Source organism: Bacillus rossius, chromosome 3, assembly GCF_032445375.1.
Source record: "Bacillus rossius redtenbacheri isolate Brsri chromosome 3, Brsri_v3, whole genome shotgun sequence".
In the NCBI taxonomy this organism is placed as follows: domain Eukaryota; kingdom Metazoa; phylum Arthropoda; class Insecta; order Phasmatodea; family Bacillidae; genus Bacillus; species Bacillus rossius.
The window spans coordinates 68,584,306-68,605,689 of NC_086332.1; the positions used below are offsets into that span (position 1 = coordinate 68,584,306).

The 21,384-nt window shown below is 34.4% G+C and overlaps 1 protein-coding gene across 1 annotated transcript; it reads right to left on the reverse strand.

The window, feature by feature from the left end:
• Nucleotides 1-1,621: 1,621 nt before the first annotated feature.
• On the reverse strand, nucleotides 1,622-18,634 carry LOC134530853 (JNK1/MAPK8-associated membrane protein-like). The gene is made up of 4 exons (XM_063366110.1): nucleotides 18,419-18,634; nucleotides 11,092-11,326; nucleotides 8,090-8,302; nucleotides 1,622-1,883 (listed from the first exon to the last, which is right to left on the reverse strand). Exons 1-4 carry the CDS (start codon nucleotides 18,495-18,497, stop codon nucleotides 1,637-1,639), a joined length of 774 nt encoding a protein of 257 aa, XP_063222180.1. The 5' UTR covers nucleotides 18,498-18,634; the 3' UTR covers nucleotides 1,622-1,636.
• Between the last annotated feature and the right edge of the window lie 2,750 nt (nucleotides 18,635-21,384).

Sequence of the window (21,384 nt, forward strand, 5' to 3'; positions counted from 1 at the left end):
TTTTTTTTAACAGAAAAATCGCAACAACTTCCATAATATGATGCATATCGCATCCGTGTGAACATAAAGCTTAAAGGAAAAAATAGGAAGAACTTTTGTCTGAATAAGTTTTTGATACGACCAACCATAACTGCAAGGGGTGTAAAAATTAAAGTGTTTCGGACCAAAAAAATCGTAACTCTCTTATTATGCATACTATCGAATCCGTTATAATTCTTCAAAAACCTTGTAATTTTTTAACTAAATCTTTTGTCGGAAACAATTTTTGATTAGACGAACCATTTTTGCAGGGGTTAAACAGGAATTGACAATAAAAAAATCATTGCTCCCTTAGTAGGCACACCATCGAATATGTTCTAACTGTTTGTAAATCTTATAAACGTTATCAAAAAATTTTGTCTGAAACAATTTTAGATACACCCAATCATTGCAGAGTTATCCTTAATTTTCGCTATAGCAAAAAACTATGGGGAAATATTGAATAAACACAATCTCTTTCATTGCTATATCAATTTGTTATTTAATTTGAGGTGTTGCAGTTACTAGGAAACATGTATCACATTAAAAGAATATTCATATTTTTAAATTTTTATATAACCAAGCATCACTGCAATGGGTGAAATAACAAAAAAAAATCATTGTTTGAGTAACTACGCTATATAATATATACGTCTTAATTTTTTATAAAAATTCGAAATACTATCTCAAACCTTTATCAAATAAATAAATACTACAAAATATACGGGCGAAAGGAATTTTTAATATAATGCCATTGATTTTAACACCAACACAGTATGTACAAGAAAAGGGTAATGTAATTATTTAAAAAAAAAAATTACCGCTAGTTATAAATTAATAAATTCTTTAAACTCTAAACCAATAAAACGGCTAATAATATAAATATATATAACATAAATATATACATATGAATGGACTGGAATTACTTTTCCGGGAAAAAAAAAATACAATATGTGATTACAATGTAGAATAAGTACATAAAAATACTTACTCAAGTTGGCGTCGATGGGCTTCTTTCCATTTCCTGCTGTGCTTCATTTCAAATACACGTCCACTTACTATTGCTGATACTAGTGTTGTGTTTTGACTGTTTCAAAGCGATAATATTCCCGCCTGAACTCCTGCGATATTCGAGGCATCTAGTGAGTAAACTCGGAACTAACCGGAGCTCTAGCGGCAAACTGTTGAACTCGTTCCTTTCATCAGCGGCAAGTGACAGTTAAATCACAATATTTTGTACTCAGATTATTTAAATTCTGTACGTTGTATTAAAAAAATTAAACCGAAGAATTGTTCATTGTACCTCCTTTAAGTTGTGTGCAAAGTAACAGCCGTGTACCGTTTAAATATATACCTAATATTTAGTTTTGAAAATTTCTAAATTAAAATTAAATAAGAAAGAATTTTTTGAGAAAATTTTCATCATCATATTTACAAAATTCAAAGTTTTATTTACAATTCTACTGTTTATTAATTTTTTTATCTACTACAATATTCATGGGAGAAATAATTTTCTTGGAGGCTGCAAAACTAAGGATCTTAGCCTTAAGGGGTGAGTGTATAGAAAATGTTTTTGACTACAAAACTGTAGAATTCAAAGTTTCTTTGGGTTTCCATCCTATCCCCTTGATGAAGGGGCCATTATAAATATACTATAATTTTGTATTAAGTGAGTAATTCTGGTCGGGAACTTACATATCAGTCCTCCGAACACAGCCTGGATGAGCGCCAGGGTGGGGAAGAAGTAGAGGGCAGAGTAGATGGACATCTTGCCGTAGGTGGGCAGCAGGCGGGCCACGAGCCACGGCCGGATCAACAGCATCAGCACGATGGACAAGGCATAGAAGATGAAGATCATAGTGTACCTGCAAACAACGGCAAGTCCATGACAATTGGCCTGAAGCTATCAGTTTTATGAAGCGATTTATAGCTTTTAATAATTAGAATCAGTTTGCCGTCGGTACTTTGTTTATTTCATTGCAATAATTAATTAGGTAATCCTATTCTGCTAAAATAGCCATATCTTGTTGAGTAAGACTGCCTTATAATTACTAATACAAAGTTTTTTATTTTTTAATTTATAGGTAGTAACTGATACAAAACATGGTTAAATCTAAGAAGAAATGTCGACAATATAGTGTTAATTATTTAAAATTTGGTTTTCTTCCATTACAGGCAGACAAGCGATTGCCCATATGCCTTTTATGCAACAAAGTTTTGAGCAATGACTATGAAACCATCGAAGCTCGAAGATCATCTAAGGTGTCATCCTGATAAAATAGGTAAAGATTTGAAATATTTTCAAGCATTGAAGGAAAAATATGAAAAGAGACCCACCGTGCACAGTATGTTCACTTTAACATCTGAAAGTAATGATGATGGCTTGCGGGCATCTTACAATATCTTATTACTAATAGCAAAATCTGGAAAACCGCACACCATTGGAAAACAGTTAATTTTACCCGTTGTTGAAGAGGTTTTAAAAACTGTTCTGCACAAATCTCCATTTGACATAATCAAAAGAATTCCTTTGAGTAACAACACTGTACAAAGACATATTGATGAAATGAGCTCTGATATTGAAAGTTTCTTGTGTAATTATCTGCAAACAACTCATTTTTCTTTTCAAGTGGACGAAACAACTTTACCTTGTAATGAAGCATTATTATTGGCATATGTTCAATTTGTTATGGACGAAGAAATTCATGAAGAGCTACTATTCGCGAAAACTTTGGAGACTGACACTAAAGGTGAATCAATATTTAATGTCCTGAGTGATTTTTTTAAGGAAAAATCAATTCCATTCACAAACGTTACTTCGGTGGCAACAGATGGAGCTCCTGCCATGGTCAGGTGATTTCGTGGGTTTATAAGCCATCTTAAAAGAATTATACCAGAGGTAACGGCAATTCACTGTTGTCATCCACCGACAACACCTAGTAGCGAAAAATTTGCGTGATAGATTGCACCAATCGCTTCAATTTGTGATTAATGCAGTTAAAAAAATAAGAAGCAATGCGTTGAATACACATTTATTTGCACAACTTTGCGATGAAAATGATAAAGACTACCAACGATTGCTCTTACATACTGAAGTACGCTGGTTGTCGAAAGGTGCATGTTTAACAAGATTTTACTCACTTTTTGAATCAGTTTTAGAGTTTCTGGAAAGTAAAGATCCAGATTTAAAAGAAAACCTGATCAATTTGAAAGCAGACATTGTGTATTTGACAGATTTGTTCAAAAAATTAATGACATTAACTTATAATTACAAGGGGACAGCCTCAATTTAATAAAAAAAAAGTGTGTAATTTCAGCTTTTCTTGGAAAATTGAAATTTAAGAAGCAAAATATTAGTCGGCGCAAATTTTACCAGTTTTCAAACTTGTCACAGGTAGAATGCCTCGATAAGGATATTCAGACATACGTTCAACATTTAATTGCTCTGCATGATGACTTCAAAATCAGATTTGAAGATATTCTGACGATGGAAATACCACCATGGATCATAAATCCATTTGATGAAACGGAAGTGGAGAATGTGATATTACAAGAGGAATTACTTGAGCTTAGCACTAATGAGGAGCTGAAGGTGAAATTTAAAAAAGGGTATCAAACAATTTGGCTGCAGGCAGAAATACCTGAAAAATATCCTGGACTGTGGGGAATTGCGAGAAAGCTTTTGATAGAGTTTCCCTCGTCATATCTTGTTGAAAAAAGTTTTAGTGTCGTTACAAACCTTTTAAGAAAAAAAGGAGCAGATTGAATATCACGGAACGGGGAGATTAGTGGTTATTTCTAACAAAACTGAAGCAAAATATTGATACTTTGCTGTCAATCCATCAAGTACATCCCTCCCATTAAAATTCTGACTATTTTGTGATTGTCATTGTAGAAGTTAAGTTACATTATTAATGTTTAATTTAAATTATATTATGACTGTTATCATATCACAATGTAATATGACAACAATAATAATTAATAGTGTAATAGTTACATATTTGAATAAATACACGACAATAAAATATACTATTTTTATTTTTACCATTCTGAATGGGGAGTTTTCTAAATGAAATAAGTGAGAATTGATTGGTTCCTTGTGCTATGAGTAGATGTCAAAAAAGTAAAGTTGGATAGAATCACTTTTTTGATTGGCCAACTTTACTTTTTTGACATCCACTCACAGCACAATCAATTAATTAATTAACCAATCAATTCTCACTTTTTTTCGATAAAAACTAATTCGTGGTTGGAACTTAGCCGCAACGCAAATTTCCATAGTTAGATCAAATCTTTACATTTTTGTAGAGTTTTGGGAATATGGCTGCTGGGGGTTCACATGAACCAGCTAAATTTTAAAAGCTGGCCTATGAGAAAAAAAGTCTGGGAACCTCTGCTCTAAAGCATTAAGAACGTAGAACTAACTTTCAGGTATTTTTCCAACTAAAAGTTGTAGTCCAATAGACTTTGGCTTTGGACTTAATTTTTGACAAACAATTTTATTAATAAATAATAGTTTGATAAAACTAAAAAACACGCTCTTATAGAAAATCCAACTAAAAAAAAGAAAATAAATTTTAATAAATTTGAATTAAAAATAGTGTAAAAAAAGTATGTTATTTAAAAAAAAAAGCGTGGGGTGCATGGTGTCAATAGTTATTATTATTTTATTGACAGATATGAGTAGAAGGATTATCATTTTGATATCTTAAAAAGCACCCCATGCTTTTTTTTTAAAGAACACACATTTTTTTTATTTTACACTATTTTTAATTCAAATTTATTAAAATTTATTTTCTATTTTTTAGTTGGATTTTCTATAAAAAAGGGTTTTTGGTTTTTTTAAACTATTATTTACTTTCTACTTTTTAGTTTGGTTTATTTATAAAAGCGTTTTTTAATTTTTTTTTAAACTGTTATTTGTTCTAATCTACTATTAATAGATAACTATAAGTAACTGTAATTATTTTCCAAATTATTAATGTGTACAGCTGTATTGATAGTCAAATCTCGATTTTAGAAGCCATTCAAAGATTTTAACGTTATCAATATATATATATATTGAGACTTAATGGTATAAGGTTATTGACGAACAAGTGATATCGACCAGTCTTACATACTGTATGAAATTAATGTTGTGAAGCAGGAAAGGATGGAAGTTACGGATTAATTAATACGTGAAGCGTTCCACATTTACGTAACAGACATTTTGGGAAGGATAATGATTGAGAAAGGATGAGGAAAGGACCTTCTCAATGAGAGTGTATAGAATATGTAAGAAAAATTCGGATAGCCCGGACTGGGATTCGAACCCAAAGCCTTCCAATGACATGTCGGCTGCTCTACCATCGGGCGCTCGATGTACGATAAATATGGAACAAAGCGCCCCACGTTTTTTTCACAATAATACTAGTATTTTTCATTCATTATTGTTTTAAGCTTATTTTAAAAATTATTTTTCACTTTTTAGTTTGATGTGCTTTAAAAGCGTGTTTATTAGTTTTTTTAAACTATATTTATTTTTCAATTTTTAGTTTGAATATAAGGATTGGCGAAGTCCCAGACGAATATTACAGTTGGATTTAAGGCACCAATCCCAAAATTTGTTGAAAAGAAAACAAAAAAATTATTTTTTTTTCAGCCGTGGATAGGATTAGAACCCAAAACCGGTGAATCCGTAGGTTGACGTTATCGAAGACCTGCGCCTTAATCCGCTCGGCCAACAAATCAACTGTCGAGGATATATTGTAATAATACTAATACCCCGAGTGCTCGAGCTGGAAAGTAGGTAGACAGTACGCATGCGCCGACGGCACGGTTGTCTCACTTGCTCTCACACAGAGGCTGGGTGAGGAAATTATTTAATCCTGTCGATCCTAATCAGGATAATGAGAAAAAACTTATTAAATTAGTGTATTGTCACCGGTCCTCGATAAGTGGAATAAAGTTTAGATTAAATCTGTCCGTTTAAAGTGGGTCAAAATCGAGTGCAAAGGACTCCGTTACAAACATACAGGTGAAGCTAATATAAAGCGTGTAAAATACTGACCATCTTGTTAAAATTCATTTAACAGTTAATACTATACAGTTTCTGCATACATTAAAGGTTATACATCTATAGCATTACTGAAATATTAACCTGAATCATTTTAATAAACACATATTTTAACACTAAGTGTATGTTTGTAAATAGGTTTTTGCTTAAAAGACTGAAATCAGTCTGTAAATACTTCATACAAACAAACCTTAACTTTATTGAGCTGATTCAATATAATTATATTATAATGTTATAGAATGCATTCTACCACTTAGCTATTCGAAAAATTTGATTTTAGGGAGGAGACTATGTACTATCAACAGTGTAATGCCATTTTGCTAATGTATTTTAAAACTTAGGATTAATTTTCAAAATGAATATTTTACTTTACCAAATATATTTCAAGGTAGTTCCACTATCATAAAGTTTCATTTGGCACACCAATACATTTGGTATGTACCGTAATTTTTATGAAATTGACTATATACTAGTTAATTTGCTACACATGGGTCTGCCATCTTTGTCATACTTTTCCAGTCATTGACTTCCATTCCATTTTCAAGAAATTACTCCTACCAAATGCCACATAGAGAGCTAATAAGTTTACACATAAAAAAATTAACCTAGTAGTGTCAGCAAAAACTGTACTAAGGCACTGGGAAACTAAGGCAAATTTACATTAACAAAGGGCGATATACATTAACTGCATTGCATTTTTGATATTTTCCACTAGATTCATTAATGCAACTGGACTCAAACAATTTTTAACACATAGTGTTCAAAAATCTAGGGTCAATCCATGCTGCCAGGTTTGCTGCTGACATCACTTGCCTCATGTTTCTTTCACCAGTTACCTATATTGTCTCTATTACAATATTTGGTGTCAATGGAGGACAATTATCAAGGATGCAAGATTCTAATTAATGAACTTAATTTGTAAAATGACAACACAGCAGGTTGTGACTAACATAAACTTTGAACAGCACAGTACATCTAATGCAGATACGAGGGAAATAACTCACCCAGATACACAATACAGTTTAATAAATCATAATATAAGAATAAATATTTTATTTATATTTAGTAGTTTATTGGCATTTAATTGATGTGTGTGCAGACAAAACAGAACTACTAGCAATTGTAGCAGAATTATAAATAAAAACCACTTTAGTTATCCTGGCCCCAATTCTGTAATAAAACAAGATAGATACCTCAGGTCCACCAGATTTTTTACCCAGATGGGTATGAATCCACGAGAAATCAAAACCTTAACTGTAATGTAGTTTTGGAGTTCATGGAATTTATTTTCAAAATCACTAGTAGATTTAGTAAATACAAATAAAATATCTAAAGCAAAAAAAAAAAAAAAAAAAATTAAAATTTCTTACTTTCTAATTTGTTACAGAATCACGCAAAAACAATCCAATGGATTACGATAAAATTTAGCATGATGATAATATACATATGAGGTAAAGTAACATTTAAAATTTTTTCATCCCGTCAGTTACATAGTTCCCGCAGAACACCCTTGTGTTTGCATGCTTCGCTCTACATCTATTAAAAGGATTCCTAAATTTAAAGAGGGCACAGCCAGTAAAAAATATAACTCCTCTGCCACTGAGATCAAATCTTGACAAAAAAAATTAGGTTTTAATTCTCTAAGACATTATGTGAAACTGAAGCACTGTAGATATTGCAATATTACACAGCAAAGTAAACTACAGCGAAGCCTCACTAATCCGGACTAGATGGGCTGGACTTTGTCCGAATCACAGAAAGTCTGATTAAATGGAATTTGGCTTAAAATGCACACAATCAAATTTTAGATGGGTAAAACTATAAAAAAATCAATTTTTTCCCCCTTCATAAATACAGTTTTTGTTTCAGCTTAATTTTAGTTCAAATACTGCTGCATACGTAGACCTAAATTTTGTACTATGAACTGATGTAAGATTAACAAAACAGAACATATTTGTGATGAATGGTACGCCCGGACGAGCAGGGAATCTACCGTACTACGGAAGAGGGTCTCACAGGGGGTAGACGGCCTCCTGGGTGCAGTGCAGGACCCGGCCGTAGTTGGGGCTGGGGTTCTTGAGCAGCGTGTACCAGTCGGAGAGGCGTTGCGTGCGGCACGATCGCACCTGCAGGGAGCCCCAGGGGTCGGACATGAGCAGCGTCAGCGTTGCGGCCCCGGCTGTCTCCACCAGCGCTGACAGGTGGAGCACCACCACCTCCGTGCACAGGCTGCGGACAACAGTCAGGTTCGTGTCGCGACAATGTTCTGTGGATTAACTTAGGCTTCTGCCTCGTCATGTCAGAACACCCATCAGTAATCAATTTATGCATCAATAATGGTCTGTCTACAACAGTCCAGACCTGTGCATGGTCCACGTCCTTACCCTAACGTGAATGATGTCACATTGTCGCACAAAAACTACCCTGTCTACAATTGCAATATCTGAATCTTTCAATTTCTAAAATAGTCATCAGAGCGCAGCAAATATAGAGCACCAAAATAACTGTTCTTTAATAGTTTTTGTTTAGTTTTTTCATGCATTAATCAAACTTTCATTCATTCCTTTCTGTTTAAGAGCGCATTCAAATGAGAATCGAAAATTCCAATATCACGAGTGTTCTTCTATTATACTAAATGACACAGATTTGGGACAAAAAGTTTAAACTGACCAACGTATTCGGGTCAGGGAGAATCAGACCACTGTTCACACCATCCATAACTTCAGAAGGTCACATGGACTAATCAGTAATCAGTGTCCATTGGTCACAATCCCGGACATTACTAATGTAGACGGGCCTTAACACACATGCAATGAAGTTCACGCCTAATACATACTAGACTAAAAAAAATTGACACATTTCTACAGTAAAGAGCTACCTAATCTATTCATTGCATAGTTTGAAAATAACACAGGTCTAAAAACAACTTATATATATATATATATATATATATATATATATATATATATATATATATATATATATATACACACACACACACACACACACACACACATATATATCTATAAAAGCAGTATTAGGGTTTCAAATTGTGATAATTCAAAGCATTGCATGCTTGGATTCTTAAATATCCTTAGAGGTAAATTTGTTTTTATAGCACACCTAATGAGCTGAACTGAATTTTACCAAAATTAAAAGAGGTAATATACATGCAGCTAACAGCCAATCAACTATAAGTGCCAACATACATATAGTATTTTTCAGGGACCGGAAAGTTACTTTTAAAAAGTAACTCAGTTACAGTTACAAATACTCCATTGGAAATGTAACCCTGTTACAACTACAAGTTACACTGCTGAAAATAAACCAGTTACAGTTACAGTTCTGAAAAAAGTAACTGTAAGTTACTTTAACAGTTACTTTGTGAAAAATTAAAAATGTGATACATAATATTGTTATAATTAAAAGCTAATAAAACATATTGTGTTTAGTAAAGATATATATTTATTTAAACTGAATACTTTTAAATTAGGTCTTAAATTACATTTAGTAATTAGTTCACACTACAAAATAATAACACTGATATCAAATCAACACTTTTTTAACCACTGCTTATTGATCTTGAGTAGCAGTTGCTTCTCAAAATTTGTATCGCTTAAATTGCCTCTATTTGGGCGTAAAACTAAACTTGCACAGCTGAACAACCTTTCAGCTGCAGCACTTGTTGGCATTGCTGTGTTCAACTTAATGAAAAAATTTTTGATTTGAGGATAGTCATTTAGTGAAGAAATGTCCTTATTCCTACACTCCAAAAACCATTGTAGCTCTTGTTCCCCAGAATCCTCCACTGGGCTCCTCTTATTTAAACCAAAGAAATCCTCTTATTCCTCATCACATGACAATCAAAATGCGAGCGCAGGCTAGCCAACAGCAGTTTTACAAGTACAAGCAATACCATCGCAAATAATATGCTTGTCGGGATTTTCGTTCTGGGATTGAAAAAATCAACAAATCGTTGTTCGTTCAATAAGAAATACATTTAAAAAATGTAACGCAATAAGTAACGACAATTATCGTTACTTTAAGGCGAAAAAATGTAATTCAGTTACAGTTACTGAAAACTTAATATATTGCGTTATCACGATCGTTACCATAAAAAGTAACTGTTACAAATAACGTCGTTACTAGTAGCGCGTTACTTCCAGTCCCTGGTATTTTTGACACATCCTCAAGTTATCTGTTTCCAGAATAAATAACACACTACAATCCAGTAACAGTTCGCCTATTTCAGTAATAACTATGTAAAATCCGTGATACTTGGCAGCACTTAATGGAACCATATGGTGCCAGCTCGGCATGGCCCCATTATACATCAACTGCTCCGCCCCATTATAAATCAACTGCTCCAAAAACATCAATAATCATAGTGATTTAATACATGGTAAATACGTATTTCACCGCTAAGCACTACATAGTCAACATATTTTGAACTTTAAAAACGGTATAGCACTCTAAGAAAAATGCTGCACACAAGGATATTTTTTAACCTTGACCATGCCTTACTGATGCGTATTTCATTCTCCTACTTCCACTTCTGTCCCACTAGCCTCTCAAGCTCCGATCAATCGCGCTAAAAGCTCACAAGATGTTAGGCCCAGCACTAAACATATAATAAATAATGAATATAAAAATAAGTAAAATACCTGTATGTGTGTAGGGTAAAAGTTCCATATCACGTATACAAGATTATCCCTTCATCCTGATGGCATGATCAAGTATACATTGATACTGTGGTACACAATAACAAAAACTTGTGATGTAACAATGAATTGTATCTTAAGTTGAATACGATAGTCAAATTTTTGTTTGGCCCGGTTCTTTCGACTGCATGATCAGAATACACACGATCAAGCCATCAGGATGAAAGGATTAACTCGGTTAAGTGGTACAGAAATTACTGTAAAATATGGTACATAGTATTTATTACGAAAACGAAATATTCATGTCCAAAATTCTCAGTTGCAACGTTACGGCTTCTGGACGCCTGGGATCAGTACCTGCGCCCCATAGCCGCCAGGTCGATGCAGAACCAGTGCATCACCAGTGCTATGATCACCATGAAGCCCAGGTACAGCCAGTCGTAGAACTCTGGGGAGTCCTCACAGCGCACGCAGATGGACGAGCTGTTGGTGCGATACCCCCGGGGGCAGGCCCCGCACTCGCTCCAGTTGCCGTCCTCCATGAGGTGGCGGCCGCAGTACAGCCCCGGACACGTCCTCTGCGACTGCCGTGCTAGTGCACGATTCATCAGTTGCCAAGGGGCCAGCCTAGTGAGGGGTGTTATTTGTGCTAGTGATAAGTGCGATGCTCGCTGGGGCTTCCTGCATGTGCAAGACTCTGAACTAGCGCACAGTATTAATGTTGAGCAGAGGGAAACTATGATAATTGAGTGGTAACCATAATATTATTTGGTGGAGAAATAAAGATTAAGATGTATCACAAGTTCCTTAACTGCTTTCAAGAATCTCTACCAGGAGTTTCACACCTAAAGATTTTTGAAAACACAATTTTTTTTTGGCCATTTTTCCTTTACGAAATATAGAGTTTAAAAATAAAATAGCGAAAAAATGTCCTTCAATTCAGACATCAACATATTCTTAAAAGCTTTTCGCAAACAGATGCCATTTCACGTAGCTTGTTCAGATTTTAAATAGCTTGAGTTCTTCTGAAGCCTGCACATTGTGTGTGTGTGCGCAGGTAAGTGGAGCCCTTAAACCAAAGTTTATTGTTATATTTTTAATAAGCCTATATCTCACGAAGTGAATTTCTTTTTCAAGCAATTTAATGAAATAATGTTCTATTAAGAAAGTTGGCACTCTGTACTGTGATTTTAAAGTTAATTACTTTTAGATACTTTTAGTTAGGCTAAAATTCTGTTTTCCTGTTCACAGGTATAAATGAGATTAAATTATAGTTTAACTCAATCAATTATTTTTGCTATACATTTTTCTGTAAATGTTGCTGAAAGACATTTATATCTAAATAAAATAAAGCATTAGTAGTATAAAACTTTTCTCCACTAACATTCATTTCATTGAGAACATATCAAAATTGTACTATAAAATTTAGATAGCTTAGTCTCAAATTATAAGTTCATGGCTAAAAGTCCACACTTTGAAGACAATATTTTTTTATGTTTTAAATATTTTTGGAGGTATTGCTAAGTTTAGTAGTTATAGCCAAAACCTATAATTATTGTAGCTTGTTTTCCAACTCACACTAACCTCTCTCTCCACTGAACACCCTTCCAGCCTGCATTGCAGACCCCCTCATCATGCTACGCTTCACATGAAGCTCATACCTCCGTCATCATGTATAAAATAGCCTTATTCTCCAGCATCAGCTTGACCAATATGTTAGGGGCCTCATGCTCCTCCAGACATTCTGCTCCCTCGCTACAATATTTGATATCGGGTAAGTGTGGCTTCACACTAACAAAATTTTATTGATATTAGAAAAAATTCTTACTTAGTTTCTATAACTAAGCAAGATGATTCTGTGAAAAAGATTTGCAATATCTGTAGTAGCTAATTAGCTGAACTGGTACTTAAGTACATGATAATCGCTCAGAACTATGTTAAATAATGGTATCAATGGCATGTTTTATTACAATTGCTAAAACTGTGGAAAACATAATACAGATTGTGTTGCGTGACTTGCATTAATGTTACTAGTTATTATCATATAGTTGGAAGTAATGAAATAGTGATTTTTAATGGTTATTATGTATGTTTATTTAAGGTTCAATAAGTTAATGTGTGATTACACAGGTCTGCAATGAAAAAGTTTTTAAAATAAATTTATCACAAACATGTAGATGTTGGTCTGTTTATAGCAAATATAAACTTTGTTTTAACATATAACATCACATTCTTTTTGCATATAGATAAATATATAATAGTTCGTTAGATCGGTAAGTTCTTTTTTCTTTTTTTTCTTTCTATACTCTATGAACGACCATCCTATAGTCTATTGTTACTAACCTGCCTTTCCCGTGTGAGAAAAAGTATATATATAAAAAAAGTTTTATGTAGTCTATGACTGATCATAGTGGTTTAAACTGAAAAAAAAAAAAAGTTTTATTAAATCTGTAACTATGGCTCCTTGGAGTTGCAAAAACAATCCAAATGTATTTTGCTATATTTGTGGACAATATACAATAGTTAAGCAAAGATTAAAAATATCAGACTTTGTAAAAAATGCTTATTATGCTTACTTCGGAATGAGGTTATGTTACCAAGAGAAACAGTGGGTTCCGCATACAGTATGCCGGCTATGTGTTGAAGTGTTTACACAGTGGACTTACAGTATATCAAAATCATTGTCATTTGGTATTCCTATGTTGTGGTGGGAACAAAAAATCATACAGATGATTGTTATTTTTGTTTGACCACTGTAACAAAGCCAGTTCCACATGGACCCGAATTACCCATACCAGTTCTTACTAAAACTAACAGCTTCGAAACGCCTTTATCACAAAACTCAGAACAAAGTGATCATCTGCAAAGCAGTGGTTTAATTTTTTACCCTACAAATGACCCTTGACCTTTAAAACAGCAAGAACTGAATGATTTGGTACGGGTTCTTGGATTACCTAAGGACGCTGCAGAAGTTCTCGGTTCTCGACTAAAAGAAAACAATTTATTAGATGCTGCAACTACATTTTACTGGTATCGAAGCAGAGAACAAGAATTTGTGGAGTATTTTAAGAAAGAGGATAATTTAGTATTTTGCTGTAATAATGGCAGTTTAATATAAAAATTCAATATTGCATACAATACACAAGAATGGCAACTCTTTATAGATTCTTCAAAAAGAAGCTTAAAGGCTGTCCTTTTGCATATCGGCAGTAAATTTGCATCGATACCTGTAGCTCATTCAGTTTATCTTAAAGAAACTTACGAAAACTTGAAAAATGTTTTGGAGGAAATAAAATACACCGAACACAAATGGTTAGTTTGCGGTGACTTAAAAATCATATGCATGCTTCTTGGTCAACAGCAAGGCTACACAAAATTCCCCTGTTATATTTGCGAATGGGACAGTAGAGCAAGAAATTTACATTGGAAAAAAACTGATTGGAAAATTAGAATGGAATGGAAAGTTGAAGTAAAAATGTCATCAATCCGAGCTTGATGGATCCCGAAAAAGTATTGCTTCCACCACTTCACATCAAACTTGGTTTGATCAAACAGTTCGTAAAGGCATTACCGCAAGATGGAAATACTTTCAAGTATCTTTGTTCATGTTTCCCTAGCTTATCTGGTGCAAAGTTGAAAGAGGGAATATTTACGGGACCTGATATCCGGAAACTGATTAAGGATACAGTATTTGAAAAAGTGATGACAACCTTGGAACGAAATGCCTGGCATGGCTTTAAAAATGTTGTATCTAAGTTTCTAGGCAACACAATATCTTCTGCGTATTAAAATATTGCCCAGGAAATGTTAAACGCCTATAAAAATTTAGGCTGTAATATGAGTCTGAAAATTCATTTTTTGAAGACTCACATTGGTTGTTTCCCAAAAAATCTAGGCGACTACAGTGAAGAACAAGGTGAACAGTTTCATCAGGACATAAAAGAGATGGAAAGAAGATATCAAGGCCGTTGGGATGTTAATATGATGGCGGACTATTGCTGGATGATACACAGAGATGAAATAAAAAATCATAAACGAAAACCAACAAAATGCAGTTTTTTTTCCAAAAAGAAAACGTTATTATTAATTATTTTCTTCATGTATACCTTAATGTTGTATTTTAATAGCTATAGACTCAATAAAACTTTATAAAATATTCTAAAAAGATTTTCATTAATTTTATTAAATTTTTGTTTTGTTCTTTTTCGTATTCAAATACTATATCATCTAAATCTGATAAATGTGACGTGGTATATATCATATGAATACCGTTTTCTATTACTTTTAAGACAATTAAAACAAATATTAACCATTTAACAAAAAACTTAAAGTTGAGAGATTTCATACTGTGCAATAAGTATTCCATGGATTGAATGGTGGAACAGATTATTTTTTATATATTATATTAATTAATTATATTAATTATAATTATATTAATTTCTGCAACAGTAATAATAATTGTTGATAGTTACTGTGATAAAGGTGTGTTATTTAAGTATTTTTGTGCATTTAGGCTATATATCTATTTATAATGGTGTAGGTTCTATTCAATTTCCACATTTGGTCTTCACCATTTCCTGCTCACTACATTTCAATTTAATTTATGAGGTAAGAGTTTTAGTGTACATTTATTTCAGAGGTCAGATAAATCACGAAACTTCCAAGGTTAGGTAATACAGTAAATTTACGAGATTGGGTAATATTGCAAATTTCCAATTTTTGGCACTCATTGAGGTAATAAAATTAATTGAAAGGTAATAAGGTTGGGTAACCTATATTAAAAATACCTTAATTCAACATGTGGAGGAAGAAATGGGAAGATCAAAAATGACCTTTTTTAATTTTTATGAATTTTAGAAAAAACATTACTTGAGAATGACGTTAAAGTCGGCAAAAATTGTTTGATTTAGCGAGTTAAAAATGGTTAAATTGTTTATTTCACTGTTTTTTTGCAGCAATAATAATATTCAAATAAATAAAATTCCATTTTTTATGGAATTAAAACACAATTTTTCTGGACTTTATCACCACTCGCACTCCTGGGTATTTCAGAATCCAGTATGAATTCCAAAATGAACTTGGTAATTCTGAAGAAGTCACTTTTATCCAAAGAAAGAAAAAATTCCAAAAGGCTTTTTTTATAATTTCCTAACATGTTTTTGAATCAACTACTTGAAGTATCACAACACCCTCTTAGAGAATGGTTTGAAAACATGTCACAAAGTGGGGAAGAAGAAGAAGAAGAAGAAGAAGAAGAAGAAGGAAAAAAAACACAAGTTAAGGAAAATTAATCAAGGTAGTACATTCGTAATGCTTAACTACACAATATGTAGATTTCTTTTTAGGAAAAAACCAAAACACTCAAAAATCTTTATGAAGCTTTTACTGTATTGATCCATCAACAATTAATAACGTTGTTTACTGATGTAATGTTGATTCAATTAGATGCTGATCCTTGGGCCCACAGATCAGCCTAAAGCCCCTAAAGCCACTATGAACCAACAATCCACAAGCGATTTGTGTCAACCAGTGCATTAGATCATATGTAATTCAATGTACGTTAAGTGTTTGTGTGTTCTGTTCTTCACGGTTTATTTAAGCAGGTATTTTTTTTTCATTTTAGAGAGATAAAATTTAATGTAATATGTTTTTTTGAGTTATGAGTTTTCCACACAATGGTTGGTGTTCCTTTATCTGTGCAGAAACGCTCAGCTAGCTCCTTCACTGGCAGTAGATGAAAGCCTAGCTCGAGAGCCTGCCCAGGCCAGTAACCTAATTCCTTGCTCCTTAAGACTGCGTTTTCTTGTGCGCTTCACGTACAAGCTTTGTGTGACATGCCTTTGCCAACTGAGCCATTAAACATGGTGATAACATAAACAGTGTTCACCTACGTTATTCATAGTAAACCCCGACCCCCTTCACCCATGAGTTCAAAACCAAACCCGTAACCTTGTTGTTCTGCCAAGTGGCCACAATCCCTTTCCCTTTTTCAGCTTTCTTTACGACTGTGAATCTGAACACAGATTGGCACTCTTCATAGTTAAGCTACGACCACACAGGGCGCTATGCTCGCTATATTCGCGATGTTTGCTACACGAGTAAAATTTAGCCATCTGCATCTAGGGTGTCACTGGCCACAAAAAGATGTGTTCGCTATGATGGCGACATTGCCAAGTGTTTGGTTTTCTGCTATTTTTCTAAAATGTCCCCGTCTTTGTACATGCGCATATACACAAAAATATCTGTTTACATGTGGAATTGTGATGTAATTCTGTGTTTGCTTTAAATTAGTATCATGTTGATGGAAAAGTTCATTGAAGAAGTAGGTACCCTACAAAAATACTCATGTTGATGGAATAAATTGATAGAATATATTTGCTTGAAGTCAGTAAACAATGATTTAATTATGATATAATTGTTTAATGATTAACCGTCAACGAAATAAAAGGAAATTTAATAACATTGGGGATACATACCTATAATTATTTCCTTAATAACCTCCTATGAAATCAAATCCCACATATCTTACTTTCTATAAAAAAATATTGTCATATAATAATGAATTATGACCGTAATAAAGAGGAATTTTTTTTAACCTACAATCATAATTATTTCTTATTTCACAATATCTTTTATCTGACGTACTGAACTAAAACGGCAAGCATCATGTACCACAAGATCAAGCCAACCAACAGGATTATGCCATCAGGTACAAGCATTCAGGATCCAGGAATAAACTTGGTTACATAAAACACCAGACATAACAAACTAGAATATACAATGGGTGTAACCAAATAATTCCCTGGAAAGACTGCAAAATTCAATATGTCAGTTACTTCAGTACACAGCACGTATTCCTCACAGAAAATGAATGATGTTAACAATTAAATTCAAATTTTGGGCTCCCATTAGACTTGTTCGTTAATAGTATGTACTTTAAATGCAATGTAACAAAACAAACATTTGTAATACAATTACCCACTTGTTCTAATAAAACCACAAACATGAGACACCAGCATTAAAAATTCCTTACAACTGCAATAAACAAATTTCATTATTACACCACCACCTACATTGACTAGTTATCAACAAAAATTTTTTTTAAAAAATCCACACAGGTAAACATAAACAATGAATATCGGCGATTGTACGAATACATTGGTATTGTATTGTATTGTAAGATGTAATCGATTATTTTTTCACAAACCAGAAGGAATTAAGAAACCTTCCTTTCAGGGTTAATTCAGGAACATCGCTAGTGAATAAAACATATATTCCTATTTATCCCGGGTAAACAATGAATGGCGGCAGCAGAGTAAAAACACAGGTATTGTAATGTAAGATATAAAATTCTAATTTACTCACAAACTAGTAGGGATTACGAAACCATCCCTTGGGAGTAAATTTAGGGACGTGTGAAGTGTGAAATACCACCTTTTCCGATTTTTACTTTACGTTTACATGCTGCGAGCCAGCAAAATATTGTTTGTATCATCCCTTAAATCCGGCATTCGTCTCTACGACATCGCGAACTAGACTATCCTGTGTGGCCACCTCGCGCAGCGATATAGCGAACATTGCGTAGCTTTCTGTGTGGCCTCGTGTCTAGTTATTCATCGACATAAATTATACGATTACTTAATAATGTTGCTATTTGTTGTTTTATCAAATAATAAATATTTACCTGCTCCATCACATCCAATAAATTTCAGAAGAAATAAACAAAATAACAAATATAGGGGAACACACAATGGAAACTTCATTTTAAGAACACATATTGGCTTCTATCATTTATATTTCATTATGGTTTCATCACAATTCGTCGAAAGCGTAAAGCAAGAGGTTAGGAAACATGTTTCTTTAATGAAATAAATCTTATCCATAGATGAACGTGCTATCACTAGATAGTAGAGCTGTAGCAAACCGTATGTATTCGTTACTGAGTAACGGGTGCGGAATCTAGTAACGAGTAACGAAACGTTACACACGAATGCATTTCGTTACTCGCATCTTTCGTATGTTTCACGCATGCGCGCGCGTATTCGTTAAAAAGAACGATGTTTGTTTATTAATAAAAGTATGATTTGGAAATTCGTCGTCCAAGTTTTTTTACTGTTTATTAAAGGTATTGTGTGTGTAGACAAAGTTTTAGATTCGAACAGAAACAACATAAGAAAGTATTTTTTACAAATTATAAATATGTATGTTTTTGTTTTTTATAATCGCGTATTTTCACGTGTTATGTTCTTATCTTAAAAGATATATTATAATAAAGCCGCTCTAATGAGAGTTAATTGTTTCTTGGTTAACAAAAGCTGTTAATTTTCAAATATTTTTAATTGTTTATATTCGATTTAATTTTTTTTTTTCTTTTTCCTAACCTAAGTTTAAAACTAAGTGTATTGGGAGGGGTCCGGGTTAGGGAGAGACTCTAAGTGCGTCTCAGGCCGAAGCCTATATGCTCTAATCATGCAGGGGGTACCATGCAGAAAGGGAACATGCATATGTGCTAAGGAGGGGGATTGGCCAGCCATGGCAGCAATTGGCGCCATGACTAACTCCCCTCACTTGACTATTCTAGACTATACTAGATAAGTTGGGCCCAGGTAAAACCTGCATAGACACAGGGAAAACCCTGGGCACTGACATGCGGGATGCAAAAATTCATGCATTAATTTCATGCTGGTTGGTTACGGGAGTAGAAGGATGGCTCAGGAAGAAGAGTTGGAAGAGTAGAAAATGTCTACTAAGCAAGGGCGGGCACTTGGACATTTCTGTCCGCATTTTAGTTTGGTAGGACTGGTTTTTAGGGGGCGACTTTAGTCGTTTCCCGCCAGGCTGCCAGCCAGCCAGGTTTTGAGAAGGGAAAAAAAAATTTGTGTTATGTATATATATATATATACGCTCAGGCTTATATACATATATATACACACGCATACATATGGTTGGTATGCATGTTGTGTGTGTGCGATGTCACACTAGTTGCAATGGTAGCTGGTATTCAAAATCTCATGCCATCAGAAACACGACCGTCACTGCAGGTGAGGTCTGCAGGCGAGCCATGCCCATCAGGCATAAAGAGTCAGCCCTAACCACACAGGCAGTGGACCTATTCGATTTATTTTTATTTACGCGACGTCATACCGTACGCGTACGAAATACGACTCGATTCGATGCTGTTACATAACATAGCATGTGCCATGTCATGCGGTATCAGAAGTAACGAGTAACGATACGAAAGTAACGAGTACTAATTGTTATAGTAACGAATACATACGGGTACACATTTTTTCGTTACTTTTACACCTCTACTAGATAGCTATTACTTTAGACCAACGACCTAGAGTCTAGAGATATTCGTTGCTGTCATGGAGTTAAGAAGAACTTCTTACCTCCATGGTTGCTGTAGACCACGTAAAACATAAGGTGCACATAAAGTTCTGCCATTCCCGAATACACCCGAACAATTCACCTGCGGCCAGCCTCGGGTTTATTTATTAATATTTATATTTCTCTGTTTATTTTAATGTAGCTATACTAACCTAACTAACCGTCCATAGTGTTTTAACGTGTTTTAATGTAGCTAACCTAACCGACCACTTTTAATATTTGAATTCATTTTTCCTGCCCAAAAATTAAAAACAAATCCCGAAGTTGGCTGAAGGTGAATTGTTCGGGTGTAATCAGGAATGGCAGAACTTTATGTGCATCTTAGATCTCTGTAGACCACGGTCTAAGAAGGGGAGGTCTGGACACTCCCTAACCAGGCCAGCATGCAAAAGTGGCACACCTAATGTCTCCGTAGTTCCGCTCCGCTCCACCATCTGACCTGTAGCGCTGGTTGCTCTGCAGTGGTATTTTAAGCTTTGCTGTTATGAACAACTCAACATAATATTAATTTAAATTTACATTTAAATGTTAAAAATGCATTAATCTACAGATATCGATACAGTATTTAATTGAATGTGTTTATTTTTTATAAGTTTGGGAATTATTTCATAAATTAGGTTACGAAGTATAGTTTCCACATTGGAATTGGCGGGAAGCCGGGCACTTCATTGTGAGCAAGGAGCATTGATTGTTAGTAAAAAAGAATAAGCGTATATTATTTTAATTGTGAAAATACCTAACCATTGTGTTGCACCTGGGTGCAAAACAAATTATCAGGCATATTCGGACGAGAAAGTTGCAATATTACGAGTTCCCAATGATGACAATGTTAGGCAATTGTGGCAGAAAGCAATTCCATGAGACAAGTTTGACGTCGTCTGGCCGACGACCACCCCAGAGCCCGACCTGCACCCGCCAGTATACGCTCCCGCTAACGGAACACACCCCTGGCCATGGCCCACCCGAGTCAGGCGAGCCGAACAGCAATTAAAGGCAAAACCGCGGAAACCTGAGTAGACAAGAGAAGAACCGTACCCATTCCTCCTGAAACATTAAATTAGGATTTTAGCGACAATAAAATCTCTTCCAGACACACCCGTTTGGAGTCTAGCGTAATGAGGTCACGCCTGGCGCGAGAGAGGCCGAGCCTCCCTCGGACGCCATGCCAGTTCGGCAGTTCAGCGCAGCTCACGGACCGGGGCGGACCTACGTCCCACGGAGAGGCAACATCCTTTGTCTTCATCGAAAGTAACGTCCGGT